The sequence below is a fragment of the Triticum aestivum genome, chromosome 1A (genome assembly GCF_018294505.1).
Source record: "Triticum aestivum cultivar Chinese Spring chromosome 1A, IWGSC CS RefSeq v2.1, whole genome shotgun sequence".
Lineage (NCBI taxonomy): Eukaryota > Viridiplantae > Streptophyta > Magnoliopsida > Poales > Poaceae > Triticum > Triticum aestivum.
In genome coordinates, this window is record NC_057794.1 from 111,109,243 (window position 1) to 111,124,465 (window position 15,223).

Consider the following 15,223-nt stretch of genomic DNA (forward strand, 5'->3'; position numbering starts at 1 on the left):
ACAAAGATGGTCCCACCATTTGTTAGCAGATTGTAGCATGTTCCAACCAGCAGTGTTGATGAAGTCAAGTTTTGGTGCGGGCTGCGCGAGCGGTAACAAATCGAGGCAAACTCTGAATACTAGATATGACACAAAAATAACAGGGGTCTTTAGCATGCCCCAAATTCTAATCATGCACCGGCATTTCAAGATCGATTTGATGATCACGTCTCTTGCTCGCGCTTGCAGAGAGAGCAAAGACCACAATTGGGTCAAACCCTTTTGGCCAGTCCGTCGACAGTCCAGATCCTGTTCTCGGAGGCTAGCGAAGCAAAAAAACTTAACCTTTGGTGGGGCTCATATCATGTGCTCGATGGATGGCCGGAGAATGCCATGGAACTGCGCCTTGTAGGTGGACTCCGCAGAGTATTGGCCATTGTCGGTGTGCTTCCAGACAATCTCATCTTCCATGCCCTGTTGGAGCTAGAAGCCACAAAGGGAAGCCCGAAGGCGTAAGAATTCGCGAAAGTGTGCTATCGAGAATTTGGAGGTCTTTTTGTTCTTGGAAATCCATACATCTTCGCTCAAAGCATCCCTGATCTTTCACTTCTTCCTTGTGGATGCCTCGTAAATGTGCGGGGCAATGTCCTTGGGCTTTTGATTGTCCACCCATGGAGCATCCTAAAAAGGTGTGAGCGCACCATTGCCAACGGTAATAGTGATGAAGGTGTAGACGAAATCGTAGTTCTTCTTATCACAGGGGTTGCCCTGTCAATGGTGGAGCTAGCTTAGGATGACTTGGGGGCCAATGGAAAAATATGAACTCTTGGAGGGGTAAAAGTTTGTATTTTTTTCAATCTATGCAGCTACAGAAAAAATCCCAAGGCTGGGGGGCAATGCCCCCCCTCCCCCGGCCTCAACATAGCTCCGCCACTATGCCCAGCCCAACCCACATCTTGGATGATCTCGTATGCTCATCACATCCGCATTATTCTTCTCTGCTATGTTCCTTGTTCTTCTTTTTTGTGATTTGTGCACGAATTGAACAAATTGGTACATGTTGCTGGTTCACATTTTGTTTGTCATGACGGCTCGACAATGCTATGTCTGCATGAATTGTTCAGAGATGTTCGCGGCAAAGTATGGTGGCTAGAGGCTGATGTTGCTACACAGTCAAGTGAAGGAGAAGTTGTTGCTTTGAGAGAGAAGGTAGAGAAGAAGAACACATAGATTGCATGAGATGACAAATGAAAGAGATGATGTTGTTGTTGTATGGCATGATGATCTTTCTGTTTAGTTGCATAAGGGTATCTTCAAGGGAGACCCGCAAAACATCGGCATATGTCCGACGGGACACATTTGTTCACTTTTGCAATTCAATGGGGACCTTTATCAGTCCCCGAAGCTGTCCGAACGTTCAAATTCTGGTATTTTGAAGACAAACGTGGGGGAGTTTTACCGGAATCCAGACATGCACTTGACCAACCACATGCATGCATGTCCCTCTCTTCTCTCTCTCTTCCCAACCCCACATGGATGATCCCCCTCTTCTCTCTCTCCTCCCAACCGCACACTAAACCACAAATATCCCACTCGTTCTTCACCTATTTTTTCCCTCCCAGCTGAATACTTTGTAATTAGTGTTGGATGTCTCCCTCCCGTATCATGTCCGCAGACCATGCCTAGACATAAAAATGGACATATATTGGAGGAATTTGCAGGTCGGCGTTACTAACGAATTTGAATCATGTTTTAGTGTAACTCGGTCTTCAAATTTGATCACGAATATTGTATATGTTGGCATTTTTCTTTGAATTGACCATTTTGACAGCATGTATGCAATGGCATTTCTGACAGCAACAATATCAACTAGAGGCAATATCACATGAAATTAGGAATCATTGTCACAACAATTATGCAGCAGGAAAGAAAAAGGAAATACATAGTGACCCAAAACGTCAACAAATAAACAGACTGGTAGGTTGAATTCAAGTGAGCGAACTGAACATCTAAATATCATACTCCACCCGTTCCCGATTAACTGAAAGTCCGGGATTAATCCTCAGTCAAACTTGTGTAACTTTGGCCAAGTCTATGATCTTTTTACGAGAGTACATTTGATAATGAATTTAATGAAACTAATTTGATGTTGTAGACGCTGAAACACTTTCATGTACTTGGTAGGATATAGACAAGTTTTGACTTAAACAACGATAGAACTTTGAATAACATAGAATGGAGTTAGTAACCAGCAGCTTATTTATTTTCCCACAAAACACCATAATTGCAAGTGCCTCTGCAGCACAGCACAAGCTGTTTGCCACTCCTTCACCTGTAAAATTCTAGAAATATTGTGCACGTAGGGCGGTTCAGAGAGAGCGTGCAATGCATGTCTGCATCCAACCTATGGATCTGGCCAGGCCACTCAACGCTTATCCGATCGCTAGCACGTGTCGTAAATGGAATGATTAACAGAGCGGCCGGCGCATAAACACGATCGAGAACCGGCCGGACGTTGTAACCGCTTTGCTGCGGGCGAGGCGAGATTTGGTGCAATCAGATCAGATCCCTCCCTTTTGGCCGTTCGATGCTGCCTCATCAGCTTCAGACATAGACGCTGGAGCCAACGGCTTCACCAGCTTTGCAATTGCAAGCAGCTTCCACTATCACCTTAGCCTTGCTGGCCATCACTCGCCCGGACTGCCGAAGTAATAACATTTACTGATTGGCTTTAGCACTTTGACGGCGACAATTCACTAACAGAAAAACGTAGACCTGGCGAGAAGAGGCAAGCATGTGCATGTTCGTACTGAAACCTCCTTCTAAAAATGTCTTTATCGGAAAGGAAAAATGGTACTAGTACTAAAACGCTTAATTGGCTGATACTTGTGGAATTCTCACGTGGGTCTGAGCGAGCACATGTCACTAGTTTCTTTCTCTTTTGAGGGAAAGCACTTGTCACTAGTTAATCTCACGGTTAACATCAACACGGAGAACGTATTTATGCTCACGTTTGGGAAAAAATTAATATAACAGCTAACATCAACACGGAGCACGCATATGCCCCCATTTCAAGTAACCTCGTGAGCAAGGAGAGAAATTGTGACGCACTCACGCACCAGATTCCAAATGCAAAACCGGCAGTAAGATTTTACCGTTCTCTGGTGGAATTTCGCTCGCGAGGAAGGTGTGAATACTCTAGCTCAGGAAGCTCAACAACCCATCTACCCTCCTTTTCTTTTCTGAACACAGAAGGGCTCGAATGCTCCAGATGCTTTTATTAATTGTCAAGCAATGGCACAAAGCATTTCACACACTACAACAAGAACCCCCCTATTGCAACGCATGGATGCGTTGTCGTTTGTCCGCATAAATGTTGCAAAGGTCTACACCAACGGATTCATATGTGTTGTCGTTGGTGGCGTTGCAAGGGTCTACAACAACATATATAGATCCGTTGGTGATCTGGGAAATAATGTGTTGCAAAGCAACAACGTATTCATGCAACGCTTCTATGCGTTGGTGCTTGCAAAATAGAATAACCTCCATATATAATCATTTATAACACTGTTGTTCTATGCACTGGTGCTTATAAAATAGAATAACCTCCATATATAATCATTTGTAACAGTAGGTAGTTTGAATGGCAGTACAAGGTAGAACTTTAGTAAAATTCGATAGAGTAGAATGAAAATGATATATTGATTCAATGGAACAATCAGTTACATTACAATGGAAGTATCATCAATTAGGAGTACATCACTTCCTTCGAAAAATAAAATAAAACAAAATATAAAATTTCTAAACATTCAGAGAATTGTCTTGTTTTTCCTCCAAGTACCAAGAACCATCATACGTTCTCCAAGATCCAAGTAATCATCTTGTATTGAAATTCTCACCTACAAAGAAAAATCATAATACTATTTAGGCATAAATTCTAAATGAAGTTTAAAAATAAACATAATATGTATTGTACATAAAAGGATCCACATAAAAATTACAAAGTGTGAAAGAAAAGATTGTTGGGGAAGAAGAAATAATCTTATGTATGTATAACTAATGACTTAGTAGGAGGACATGTTAAAACACTGATTATCTTTAACCAATCCAGTGTGCATGTTCACTGCGAACAGCCAGCGGCATGTATTCACCACTAACAATTATCCATAGATTATATTATATCAAGAATGATATGCATTCAACAACCAACTAAATGGTGAGTAGGCAAGCAATAATATCGACTATACAAAATTGGATATTTCCGTTTTCTAATGGTCTCAACACTAACTAGTTTAGTGTCACGATTACCCACATACTGCTCATGCTTGCTATGACGTATTAGGAGAAAAGAACTCAATGCCAACAGCTCAAAGTCATTAACTAACCTACATCACAAAAAATTTCGTAGTTACCAGAGAACTACAATGTCACATTATAATTTCTCAATCAAGATTCAAGAATAAGACTCTTAGAACTAGTAGAAGAAACAACATGAAAAAGAAACACTTCTTTAGATTTGGTCTTTTCTAGGGAAAAGTAGTGGAGTTTTGTTTCTAGAGAAGGTAGGATCCAAGGTGTTTACAGGGAAAAAATAATAATTTAATGTGGCAATATTTAATTTTTCAAGACCAACCTATCAATAAGCTGAATATATATTTAAGAAAAAAGCATCAGGGGCGACCTATGTAATGGCTGAACAATATGAATAATAGCAAACCTAACTAATGGATGAACAATTCTATGTCAGTACTTACCCAGTTATAAGAAACACTGCCCATGTGCCTTTCCTGCCAATGTAGAATATCATATGCCCAAGAGGATTTGATCTTTGGTCACAATTCAGCTCCCTAATCATGTATCATTTGTCATGCATTGAATACCTGAATATCAATACCTATATGAATCTACAAAATATAGGCATGTACAAAAGTTATGATCGGAAAAAATAGACATATACTGGCACACTTAACTAACAAAGACTCGCTGGACTAGTTAGTGTAAAAATTAAGGATATGGAATAAATAAGAATGCTGCGTCATGAGGAGGAGATAAGGAAATGGACACCTTAGTGGACTGAACCAGGGGAGGATTTATCAAGTAAGCGAATGGGTTGCCTGACTTTCTGTGATTATGTCATAAGCTATACATTTCCATCTGCCCCTGAAGCTGCACGCCAATAAAGAAAGTTAATCCCTTACACGATCAGCCAAGGCAAATTAATGATTTTAACACAATCTTATCAATCTGCGCATCTATTGTCAACAGTTCAAAACCTGACCTGTAGGACAGTTTCATACCAACATCATGGTTACTGCATTGTTTAGATACTGATAGACTGCTAGCTGACATCTTGCAAGCACAAAAATTGCAAGGGAAAAAAAAATCATATGATGAGATACAGGTGGAACAAATAATACTAACCATTGCATGGAAAAAGGGGCCATGGACTCAATAAGGAGCTAGATGGTTTCATGATTATTATTGTACGCATTGTACATATTATTGAGTAAATTTTGCAATGGATAGTAAAAAAGAGAATCTGATCAAGAGAAAGATTAGAGAAGAGATAACAAGTAGTTCGTTCAATTTGCAAGAATTTTAAAACATACAGATCTTCTATATTTTTTATTTGGGAATGAATATCATCTACGGTATAGGTACTAATATAAGGAGAAGCAATATCAGCAGCAATGGCAACAGCAATCATCGGCAGCAGCAATAGCAACCAGCGGCGATAGCAAACAATCAGCGTCAGCGGTAATCAACTTCTATCTACTGTATAGGAAGTTAGGAACTAAGGAGCAGCATCGGCCTAGTAATCAGCGGCAGTAGCAAACAATCAGTGTCACATGGCTGTACTTTCAATCAGCACGGACGCACCACACAGAGACATCAGACATGCACACGAGCCAACCACGCACGCAGCTGTAGACAAACGCACGCGAGACCACCAGAGCTTGAGCACGCCGGGTGCCAAAATAAATCCAAAAGGGGCACCACCGCCGCCGAAGGCTTCGCGAGCCACAAGAACCACCCGCACGCGCGGGATCCAATTGGCAGTTGAGGAACACGGCCGGAGTTCCACCCTATCCTACTCTCACCTCGGGTCCGTCTCCACTTCCGGCCAGCACCGAGACAAGGGAGCATCACCCTACACACAGCTTGTTTCAGATCCATGCCCGAGCCTGCAGCAGCGACGCGGAGCAGTGGCCTCCGAAACAGAGGCGAGCGAGCTGCGCCGACAATCCATGTCGACTAGTACTGCAGGACGCGTGCAGTGGCGTGGAGGACGTCGCCAAGGAAGAATATAGGACGAGTGCACTGAGGGGGAGCCTGACCTATGAGCGACGTCGCGGGACAGCGCCGGATCTAGGCAGAAGTGAAGGTGGCGGCGGCCGCAATGGAAGATAGATGGGAAAGAGGGGAATCGGGGGAGAGAGATGGCGGGCGAGGTATTGATGGGGGGTGCGGGTATGGGGTGGTTTGATTTATTTTAGGGAGAGGAGGTTGGCTCTAAGCGCCGTAGGCGACGAGGAGTTTTTTTTAATCATCCTTAGGCCTTGTTCGGTTACACCTCTTGTGAAGAGGATTGGAGGGGATTTGGGTGGATTTTGACTTGTAAGAGATTATATCCACCTCAAACCCTGCCAAACCCCTTCTAAATCCCTGTCAACCGAACAAGGCCTTAGGGACGAGGAGGTTAGCTTTAAGTGCGGGAGGTGGGAGGTGGGATAAACAACAGATTCTATAATATCGTTGGTACAAATGTGTTGGTATAGAAGGGTTTTTGTTGTAGTGACATCAAGACCCAAGAAAAACAAAAATTACAAAGAGGCCCCTCATTTATGCAAGGAGGGCCCTAAAAGGTGAAAGGAAATTCCAACCGGGTCCAAAACATCTCCCCTACAGAACTAAGATTGTCGGCACCGAGGGCGAGACCCCTTGGTACAACAAGCCTTCCGTGGCTGAACACCATGGACTCCGGATAGAAGTTGTACTTCCTCCCATTGGGTTGCATGGTCATGAGGAATGAAATGGGCCGCCATTCCGCCCTAGAATGCAACAGAACGTCAAAGGAGACCGGCAAGCCATTGTGGGCACCATAGTCTCTCCAAGTCTACCGATGGTTATGCGTGTCGTTCCCATCCGCATATTCTCAGTCGCACCTCTCTTCATGAAAGATCATGCCAAGAAGAGAGAGGTCGGAGTACTTCCTACTATGCAGGGACGAACTTCAACCTCATCAGAAGCTGGGATCTGACGAGGCAAGACACCAATAGAGCGGTCTTGCCCACCGCAATGACGAGCAGAGAATGGGAGAAGCACCCCCAACGGTGTCTCCTGGTGCCACCATCATGAGCTTTTTGTCTGAAAGGTAACCTGTCAGATGATTAGGAATCATCTCACACTTACAACTTTTGTCTAAAAAATAAAGTTACTAAAATACCATTCACATGCCATAAGGATGACCAACTAATTTATTGATAATCATATATACTAATGCGTGCAGTAAAATAGTGGTTGTCCTCGACGGTGCTATGCGGCAATGCAGCCTCTACAAGATAGGTTCAAATGAACCAGAGCTCATAGAGACTACATGAGATGAGTAACAACACACAAGAAGGAAAAAAAAATTAGGGAATCACTCCAAGAATCCTCGAAGCCTGTTGATTGAAGAGAGAAACCCATCACGACACAAGCACAACTACCACAAAAGATAGCCAGCAGGACGCGATAGTGGGAGAGGCAACCTAGCTTGAGTCACCGTTGGTGTAATCAAATGACCTCGATCAGCCAAGACGCAACCGCGACACTGCACCATTGGCGTAATAAAAAAGCAAAGCGCATCAGAGGGCACACAGCCGCAACACCACATGTGTCATGGGACATGGGTGGCCGTCGGCCAAGACGCCACGACGCCTTTGTTCCACCGAGAGGAGTCGAAGGACATCACAGTGCAGACTGTAGAGACACACCATAGAGTACCCTCGCATGGAGCACCCTCATCACATGTGGGGGTCGCCGCCATAAGCTAGCCAACGGACATCACACACGTATACGCCTTTGTATATCTATGTACTCGATTTGCTTTTGGTAAAAGTAATGTGTGCACATTTGTACTCATAGATACCAATGTAACTCAGCCCATGCATAAGCACGAGACCCATTCCATTAGTCAACGTTTTCATGGCATTTTCTCTTTAGCAAAAGCTAACGAAAGCAGGTAGACTAATCTTCCGGAGCAAGAAGATGCTGTCAAAAAGATATGCCAGAATGACATAATAGTCTGAACATTCTTCACGGTCAATGGTGCGAGGCTAATGCTATGTCACTCCATACGTGACACACGCAGAGAATTACTATAATACAGTTCTGAGAAAGAAAAAAGATTAAAAAAAACAGTGCCCCACCCAAAACGTCAACTGATAAACACGACAGTTAAGCTGGATTCTGGCTAGCGGACAGAACAGCTAAACTCCAATGCTATGATAACCAGCTTGCTAAGTTTCTTCGAAAGCACGCAGGGTACATGATAATGCAAGTGCCACTGCAGGGCATGACAAGTTGCTTGCCGCTGCGATCCTTGACCTGTAATAAGATCCTGGAAAAGAGTATTGTGCACGTACGGCGGATCGGACGGAGCGTGCAACGCATCTCTGCATCCAACCTGTCGCTCATCTGGCCGCTCAACATTCTCCGATCTCTAGCGCACGTGTCATTATTCATGGAAGGATTAACCGAACGACCAGCGCATAAGCACGAGAACCCGCCGGAAGTTGCACCCGCTGTGCTGTGGGAGGCGAGATTTGCTGGGATCAGATCGCGTTTGATGCTGCATGCTCTACCAGCTTCAGGTAGCACCTCGTGGCTTTGCAAGTGGGAGTAGCTTCCACTATCACCCAGCGCTCCGTTTCGAAAAAAACTATCACCCAGCGTTGCTTTTTTTTTTTCAGGCTAATAGAGAGCTTTATTGATTAAAGGTATTCGCTGGGCAGTCCGCCAACAGGGCACTGACCAGGAAACCGGGAGTATTATCGAGCCAACTATCGGTCCTGTCAATCGTGCAAGCATGCTTAGCACAGATGTGAGCAGGCTCATTAGCTGATCTTACAACATGACAAATATCAAAAGATGAAAAACAAGTGGTAAGCTCTCCAATATCTAACAAAATAGGAGCCACGACCGAACGGGAGTCGTGTCGAGTAGCCCAGAGGTTTACAACCTCCAGAGAGTCCGTCTCCATGATGACGTTTGAGAAGCCCCTTAGTTTAGCGAAGATCACGCCGCCCCTCACCGCCAAAGCTTCAGCTATGAGAGGATCTGTTACCCCAGGATAGGGCTTGCTCCACGCTCCTTGAAAGGCGGTCGGGGAGCGAGCGACGCCTCCTGCACCACCCTTGCCGCCATCAAGATGTATGGCTGCGTCTGTGTTGATCTTGACGAATCCGGGGTCTGGAGGGCGCCAACCGTGTCCCGGCAACATTAGCGCCTGCTGCCGGGGAATGTCCAGGAGTGCTAGTGTCTCCCTCGTGCGGCAGACGAGGTCGCCGGATCAAGCTTGTCCTCGCCATGAGTCAGCTTGTTCCTTGAGTGCCATATAGACCACATCATCGAGACTAGTATCGATCGATCCCTGTTGGTGAGTGTGTCGCTGTAGATGACATCCTTTGCCCAGGTGAGGGGTTGGAGTGTTAGCATGTCGAAGTCGAACAGCTGCTCGGCCTCTTCCCAAAACTGCTTTGCACGGCTGCACCTAAGTAGAGCGTGTTCCAAGTCCTCATCATAAGCCAATCAAAGCTTGCAAGTTCCTTGTTCTCGCAGGTGTCGATGTAGCAAAGTGCATTCATCAGGTAAAATGCCTCTCAGCACCCGCCAAAAAAAAACCCTGACCTTGGGCAGCACCTTCAGTTTCCACAGCTTGTCCCATACCTGTTGCTCATTGATTGGAGTTTCGGTATCCTGCCCTTCCTCTTGAGCTTGACGCTCGTTGCGAGTCACTAGAGCTCGGTACGCCAATTTAACGGTATAGTTGCCTGAAACATCATGTGCCCATGCTAAAAAGTCCTTGCCACCGCCGGTTCTCAAAGGGATGTTCAATATTGCTGCCGCATCGGATGGCTGGAATGACTCTTGAATAAGATCCCGCTGCCATGTCCAGTTGTCCGTATCAATAAGATCACTGACCTTTGACACCAAATCTGCTATCCTGAGAGTGGGAATAAAGTTGGCTATGCCGGGCACCCATGGGTCAGACCACGCAGATATAGAAGATCCGTCGCCGACCCGCATAATGAGCCCCATTCGCAGCGCTTCCCGCCCGGCGATAATCGCCCTCCAAGTCGACGAGGAGGAGCCCAGTGTTGAAGCCTGCATGAAATCAGAATTGGGGAAATATTTTCCTTTCAAAACTCGGTCACGCAGGGTGTTAGGATTTGTCATAAGCCGCCAGCCTTGTTTGCCAAGCATTGCTAAGTTGAAAAGATGGAGGTCCCGAAAACCCATTCCTCCTTTGCACTTAGGTGTTGCAAGCTTCTTCCATGATATCCAGTGTAAAGCACGTTTGTCAATGGAGCTACTCCATCAGAACTTGGCCATGCAAGTCGTTAAGCTCTTGCATACTTTCTTTGTCAGCAGAAACACACTCATGCTAAATGTGGGGATGGCTTGCGCGATGGATTTAATCAGAGTTTCCCTTCCCGCACACGCAAACAATCTCTCTGACCATCCCTGCATGCAACTTCTTGATCTTTCCCTTATATGTTCGAATGTGCCGCTGGTGATCCTGCCCACGGCTGTTGGGAGACCAAGGTAATGCTCGCTAAAAGTTTCAGCATGTACATCAAGGGTGGTTTTGATAAGCTGTCGTTGATCAAGTGGGGTGTTTGGACTGAAGAAGATGGCACTCTTCTCTCTATTGACACACTGACCAGAGGCACTACCATAGATGCGCAAAATCGCATTCAATCTGTTCGCACTCTCAGCATCAGCCTTTCTGAACATGAGGCTATCATCTGCGAAGAGCAGATGGTTTACCCAAGGGGCGTGATAGTTGACTCGAATCCCTCTATCCACTGTGCCATAATGTTTGAGCAAGGAAGAAAATCCTTCTGCACAGAGTAGAAAAAGAAATGGCGACATCGGGCAGCCCTGCCGCAAACCCCGAGATGGGTTGAAGAAAGGCAATAGTTCTCCATTAACTCGTACTGAGAAACACACTGATGTTACACACTTCATAACAAGTCTGACAAGGTCTGCGCCAAAACCAATCTTGGATAGTATAGCTTCCAAATAACTCCATTCAACTCGGTCGTAAGTTTTCATCATATCAAGTTTGATTGCGCAAGAGTAATTCTTCCCCTTCCTCCTTCGCCGCCTGGCATGAATGCTTTCGAACGCAACCAAAACATTGTCAGTAATGAGGCGTCCGAGGACGAAAGCGCTTTGCTCCTCGTTAATGAGCTCATCCATGAAATCCCGCATCCTATTGATGATGACCTTGACAGCCAATTTGTACAGAACCAGGCATAACGAGATAGGTCGATAATGTGAGATGGTTTGTGGGTTACGCACCTTAGGGAAAAAACCATTTTACTAGCAGAAGAACATGGACGTAGCCAGAAGAGGCAATTATCTTCTCTCGTACTACTAAAACATTCAACCGGCTGCCTGATCGGCATATGTTGGGTTTTCACGTGGTCTGACACCTGCCACTAGTTAATTTGCATCGCCAATCGGTCAATCACGGCCAGCATCGACACGGAGCGCGCATATGGCCCCTGCTTCAAGCAACCTCACGTTTTCCACCCGTCCCGTCGCGCGCCGGGTCAGCGTCACGCACGTAAAGCGGTGTGATGCGCCCTCGCACCAGATTCCAGATTACCGGTCTCCCGTGGCATCTCCCTTGCTCGCCCGTTCCGTACGAGGGGAAGAGGAAGGAAGGCGGGAATAGTCAAGCCCCCGGAAGCTCAACGACTCGTCTGCTTCTTGTTTGCTACTGCCCGCGCGCCGCGGCTTCGTGCCCCGCGACAGGGTCAAGGCAAGCCAACACCACGATTCCGTTCCGTTCCGTTCCACCACCACGGCCATTATATATACCCGCCGTCGCCCACCGATGCTTCGTCGTCAACCAGTCTCTTCTCTCCCATCTCCTCTTCAACTCCCCAGCCCCTCACAGCTCGACCAAGAAACCAACCAATCTGCATCGCCAAGATCGTTGTCAGCTCTTCGATTCTTGCATTGCGCGGTCCATCTTCGATCGCCGCGGAGCAGGTATCGTATCACCGATGGCTTCAGCGCAGCCGTGGAGGTCTATGTTCTGCTGCGTCGGAGGCGCGGCGGCGGGGGCGGCCACCGACGACGAAGGGCCGTCGCCGTCTTCCACGCCGAGGCGGAGGAGAGGGGAGCGGAGGACGCTGCTGCCGTCGTCGTCCGCGTCGACGGCGTCCCGGCTCTCCCTGTCCAGCCTGGGGTCGACGGGCACGCTGACGCCGGAGGACCTCTCGCTGACGCTCTCCGGCTCCAACCTGCACGCCTTCACCTACGCCGAGCTCAGGGCGGCCACCGCCGGCTTCTCCCGCTCCAGGTACCTCGGCTGCGGCGGCTTCGGGCCCGTGTATAAGGGCCAGCTCGCCGCTGAGCTCCGGCCGGGCCTGGAGGCGCAGACGGTCGCCGTCAAGTACCTCGACCTCGACTCCAGCTCGCAGGGCCATAACGAGTGGCTGGTAAGTCGACCCACTGACTCCACCATTGTTGTTGCACGTACGGATGCATGAGCTGTCGAATAAAATACCTCCATTATTGCGCCAACTAACTTCTCCATGATTGATTCTGCAGGCGGAGGTGTTCTTCCTTGGGCAACTGAGGCACAGGAACCTGGTGAAGCTCGTCGGGTACTGCTACGAGGAGGAGCACCGGATGCTGGCCTACGAGTACATGGGCACCGCCAGCCTGGAGAAGCACCTCTTCAGAAGCATCGACGGCCCCATGCCGTGGATGACGAGGATGAAGATCGCCGTCGGCGCCGCCAAGGGCCTCGCCTTCCTCCACGGCGCCGACACGCCGGTCATCTTCCGCGACCTCAAGGCGTCCAACATCTTGCTCGACTCGGTGAGTCAACTGCACGATCAATCGAACCATCTCACCATTTTCTAGCCTTGACCACGAGTTGTCGATAGATCCACCTGTGGACGGCTGAATGTCAAAGTCTGGCACCCGTTTCAAACATGTTTGCTGGCTTCGCTGGAAAAGCCAGCGGCGCCATGATTGGGACTTGGAATAGGAAGGTTCCTGGATGCCCATTTGTCACATAAATCCTACTACTCACAATCAATAAATCTGTACCCACCCGTGCCATAATGTATGATTATGTCAGTATCAGAGCAACAGCCTGACAGATACAGCTTAGCACGATAGAAACGTTGTCATGTTACACGGATATATCTGTGTTTGTCACAGGTTATCTTTGCCTAACCTAATTTGCTTCTTGCATTTCAGGACTATACCGCCAAGCTGTCCGACTTCGGCCTGGCCAAGGATGGGCCCAACGGCGACGCCACCCATGTCACGACACGTATCATGGGGACACATGGATATGCCGCACCAGAGTACATCATGACGGGGCATCTAACCGCTAAGAGCGACGTTTATAGCTTCGGCGTGGTGCTCCTTGAGCTGTTATCGGGTCGGCGGTCCATTGACCGTGCTCGACGTTCCAGGGAGCAAAGCTTGGTTGACTATGCCAGACCTTACCTCAAGAAGCAGGACAAGCTGCATCGGGTCATGGATCCGGCTTTGGAATGCCAGTACTCGTGTCAGGGGGCCGAACTGGCTGCACGTGTAGCGTACAAATGCTTGAGCCAAAACTCAAAGTTGAGGCCCACCATGAAAGAGGTCGTTCAGGCCCTAGAGCCCATACTGAAGATGGATGACTACCTACAAGTGGGTCCATTCGTGTTCACAGTCGTAGTGGAAAATACCGATAGAAACGTTGAGAAGAAAGAAAAGCTTATTGATGATGAGTGGAAGGCTGACATGAAGGTTGAGAAGATTGTAGAGGACAAGCACCAGAGCCACCAAGATCGACACCGGCAAAAGTTCCCAAACTCAATGATACACGCCGACATTTTGCTGCAACGGGATGGTGCCATCGGGCCGTATACCACTGCGCTACAACGTCACCGAAGAGCATCAAGTTACACCGAGGAAAGGGGTGCATAGTGTTGATCATCACAGAGCTTAGTTAGGACTGTTGTAAAGGAGTAAGAGTAGCAAAATGGAAGATTGTACATATTTGAGCTAGATCCAATAGGGGCGTAACACAAGTCACAGATCACCAAATTGGTTTGGTTGAGAGAGATTTTTTTTTTGAAAAAATATAGATGTATTATTCTTTTATGAGAAATCTTGATAGTGAAGCTTGGTGTAAATGCCAAAAGTTTTGCGAGAAGTCCGGTTAATGTATTGGATTAATACATAAGTGTCAAAGTATATAAATAGCAAGCGAGAATGATAAATGTATTCTGAAATGGTGTTTTTGTTACCTTCATGTTAGAAAAGGTTGCTCCCATAATCCAGTTTCTGCGCTTTGCTCTCATGTCTTTTTTTTGACGCAACCTCATGTCATTTTGGTGGCATTGTGAGCTTCTAGTATACCATCCATTTCATTGAGAAGTCTATGGATAAAGCCACAAACCTAAAAGGGATTCTTTCCTATTTGGAAAGCCTTTATGGTATGAAAATCAGCTTCCATAAAAGTGACATATTGACTATTAATGTGGATGTTGAGGAGGCAAACTTCTATGCTCATTTTTTTTTGCTATAAAATGGTTAATTACCTTTCAAGAATTTGGGGGTTCCACTACATTTTAACAAGCTGAAAATAGAGGATCTCCAGCATGTCATGGACAGATTCATTAAGAATATATCTAGATGACTAGGTTAAAAATATGTATTATAGGGGCAAACACACCTTTTTTTCGATCATGTATCACCAGTATACCTGCTTACTTGATATGTCTATGCTTAAATTTCCAAAATGGGTTATCAATTCCATTAGTCCCAAATGTATCATTTCTTTTGGGGTAATATAGGTGTCTCCCGTCAATACCATTTGGCTGACTGGGGTTTGGTTTCTAGGAATAAATTGTTTGGTAGCTTAGGGTTTCCTAAGCTTAGAATTTAATAGCACCCTTCTTGTTTCTTGGGGCAAACTATATTTTTCTAGTCAGGACAAATATGGACTAGA

The 15,223-nt window shown here is 46.5% G+C and overlaps 1 protein-coding gene and 1 long non-coding RNA gene across 3 annotated transcripts; one reads left to right on the forward strand and one right to left on the reverse strand.

Moving 5' to 3' along the window:
* Positions 1-3,659: 3,659 nt before the first annotated feature.
* Positions 3,660-6,462, reverse strand: LOC123039523 (uncharacterized). 2 transcript variants are annotated; one of them, XR_006417951.1, is made up of 3 exons: positions 5,044-6,458; positions 4,734-4,883; positions 3,660-3,878 (listed from the first exon to the last, which is right to left on the reverse strand). It is a non-coding gene; the product is annotated as an uncharacterized lncRNA (long non-coding RNA). The 2 variants fall into 2 exon arrangements; XR_006417952.1 differs by having other exon boundaries at positions 4,734-6,462.
* Positions 6,463-11,985: 5,523 nt separating this feature from the next.
* On the forward strand, positions 11,986-14,496 carry LOC123039534 (probable serine/threonine-protein kinase PBL12). Its single transcript, XM_044462664.1, has 3 exons — positions 11,986-12,701; positions 12,814-13,086; positions 13,474-14,496. Exons 1-3 carry the CDS (start codon positions 12,264-12,266, stop codon positions 14,194-14,196), a joined length of 1,434 nt encoding a protein of 477 aa, XP_044318599.1. The 5' UTR covers positions 11,986-12,263; the 3' UTR covers positions 14,197-14,496.
* The last annotated feature ends 727 nt before the right edge of the window (positions 14,497-15,223 follow it).

Coding starts and splice junctions, on each gene's coding strand:
- LOC123039534 (XM_044462664.1), top strand. CDS start 12,264: ATGGCTTCAGCGCAGCCGTGGAGGTCTATGTTCTGCTGCGTCGGAGGC. Junction 12,702..12,813: donor AGGGCCATAACGAGTGGCTG/GTAAGTCGACCC, acceptor TTGATTCTGCAG/GCGGAGGTGTTCTTCCTTGG. Junction 13,087..13,473: donor CCAACATCTTGCTCGACTCG/GTGAGTCAACTG, acceptor CTTGCATTTCAG/GACTATACCGCCAAGCTGTC.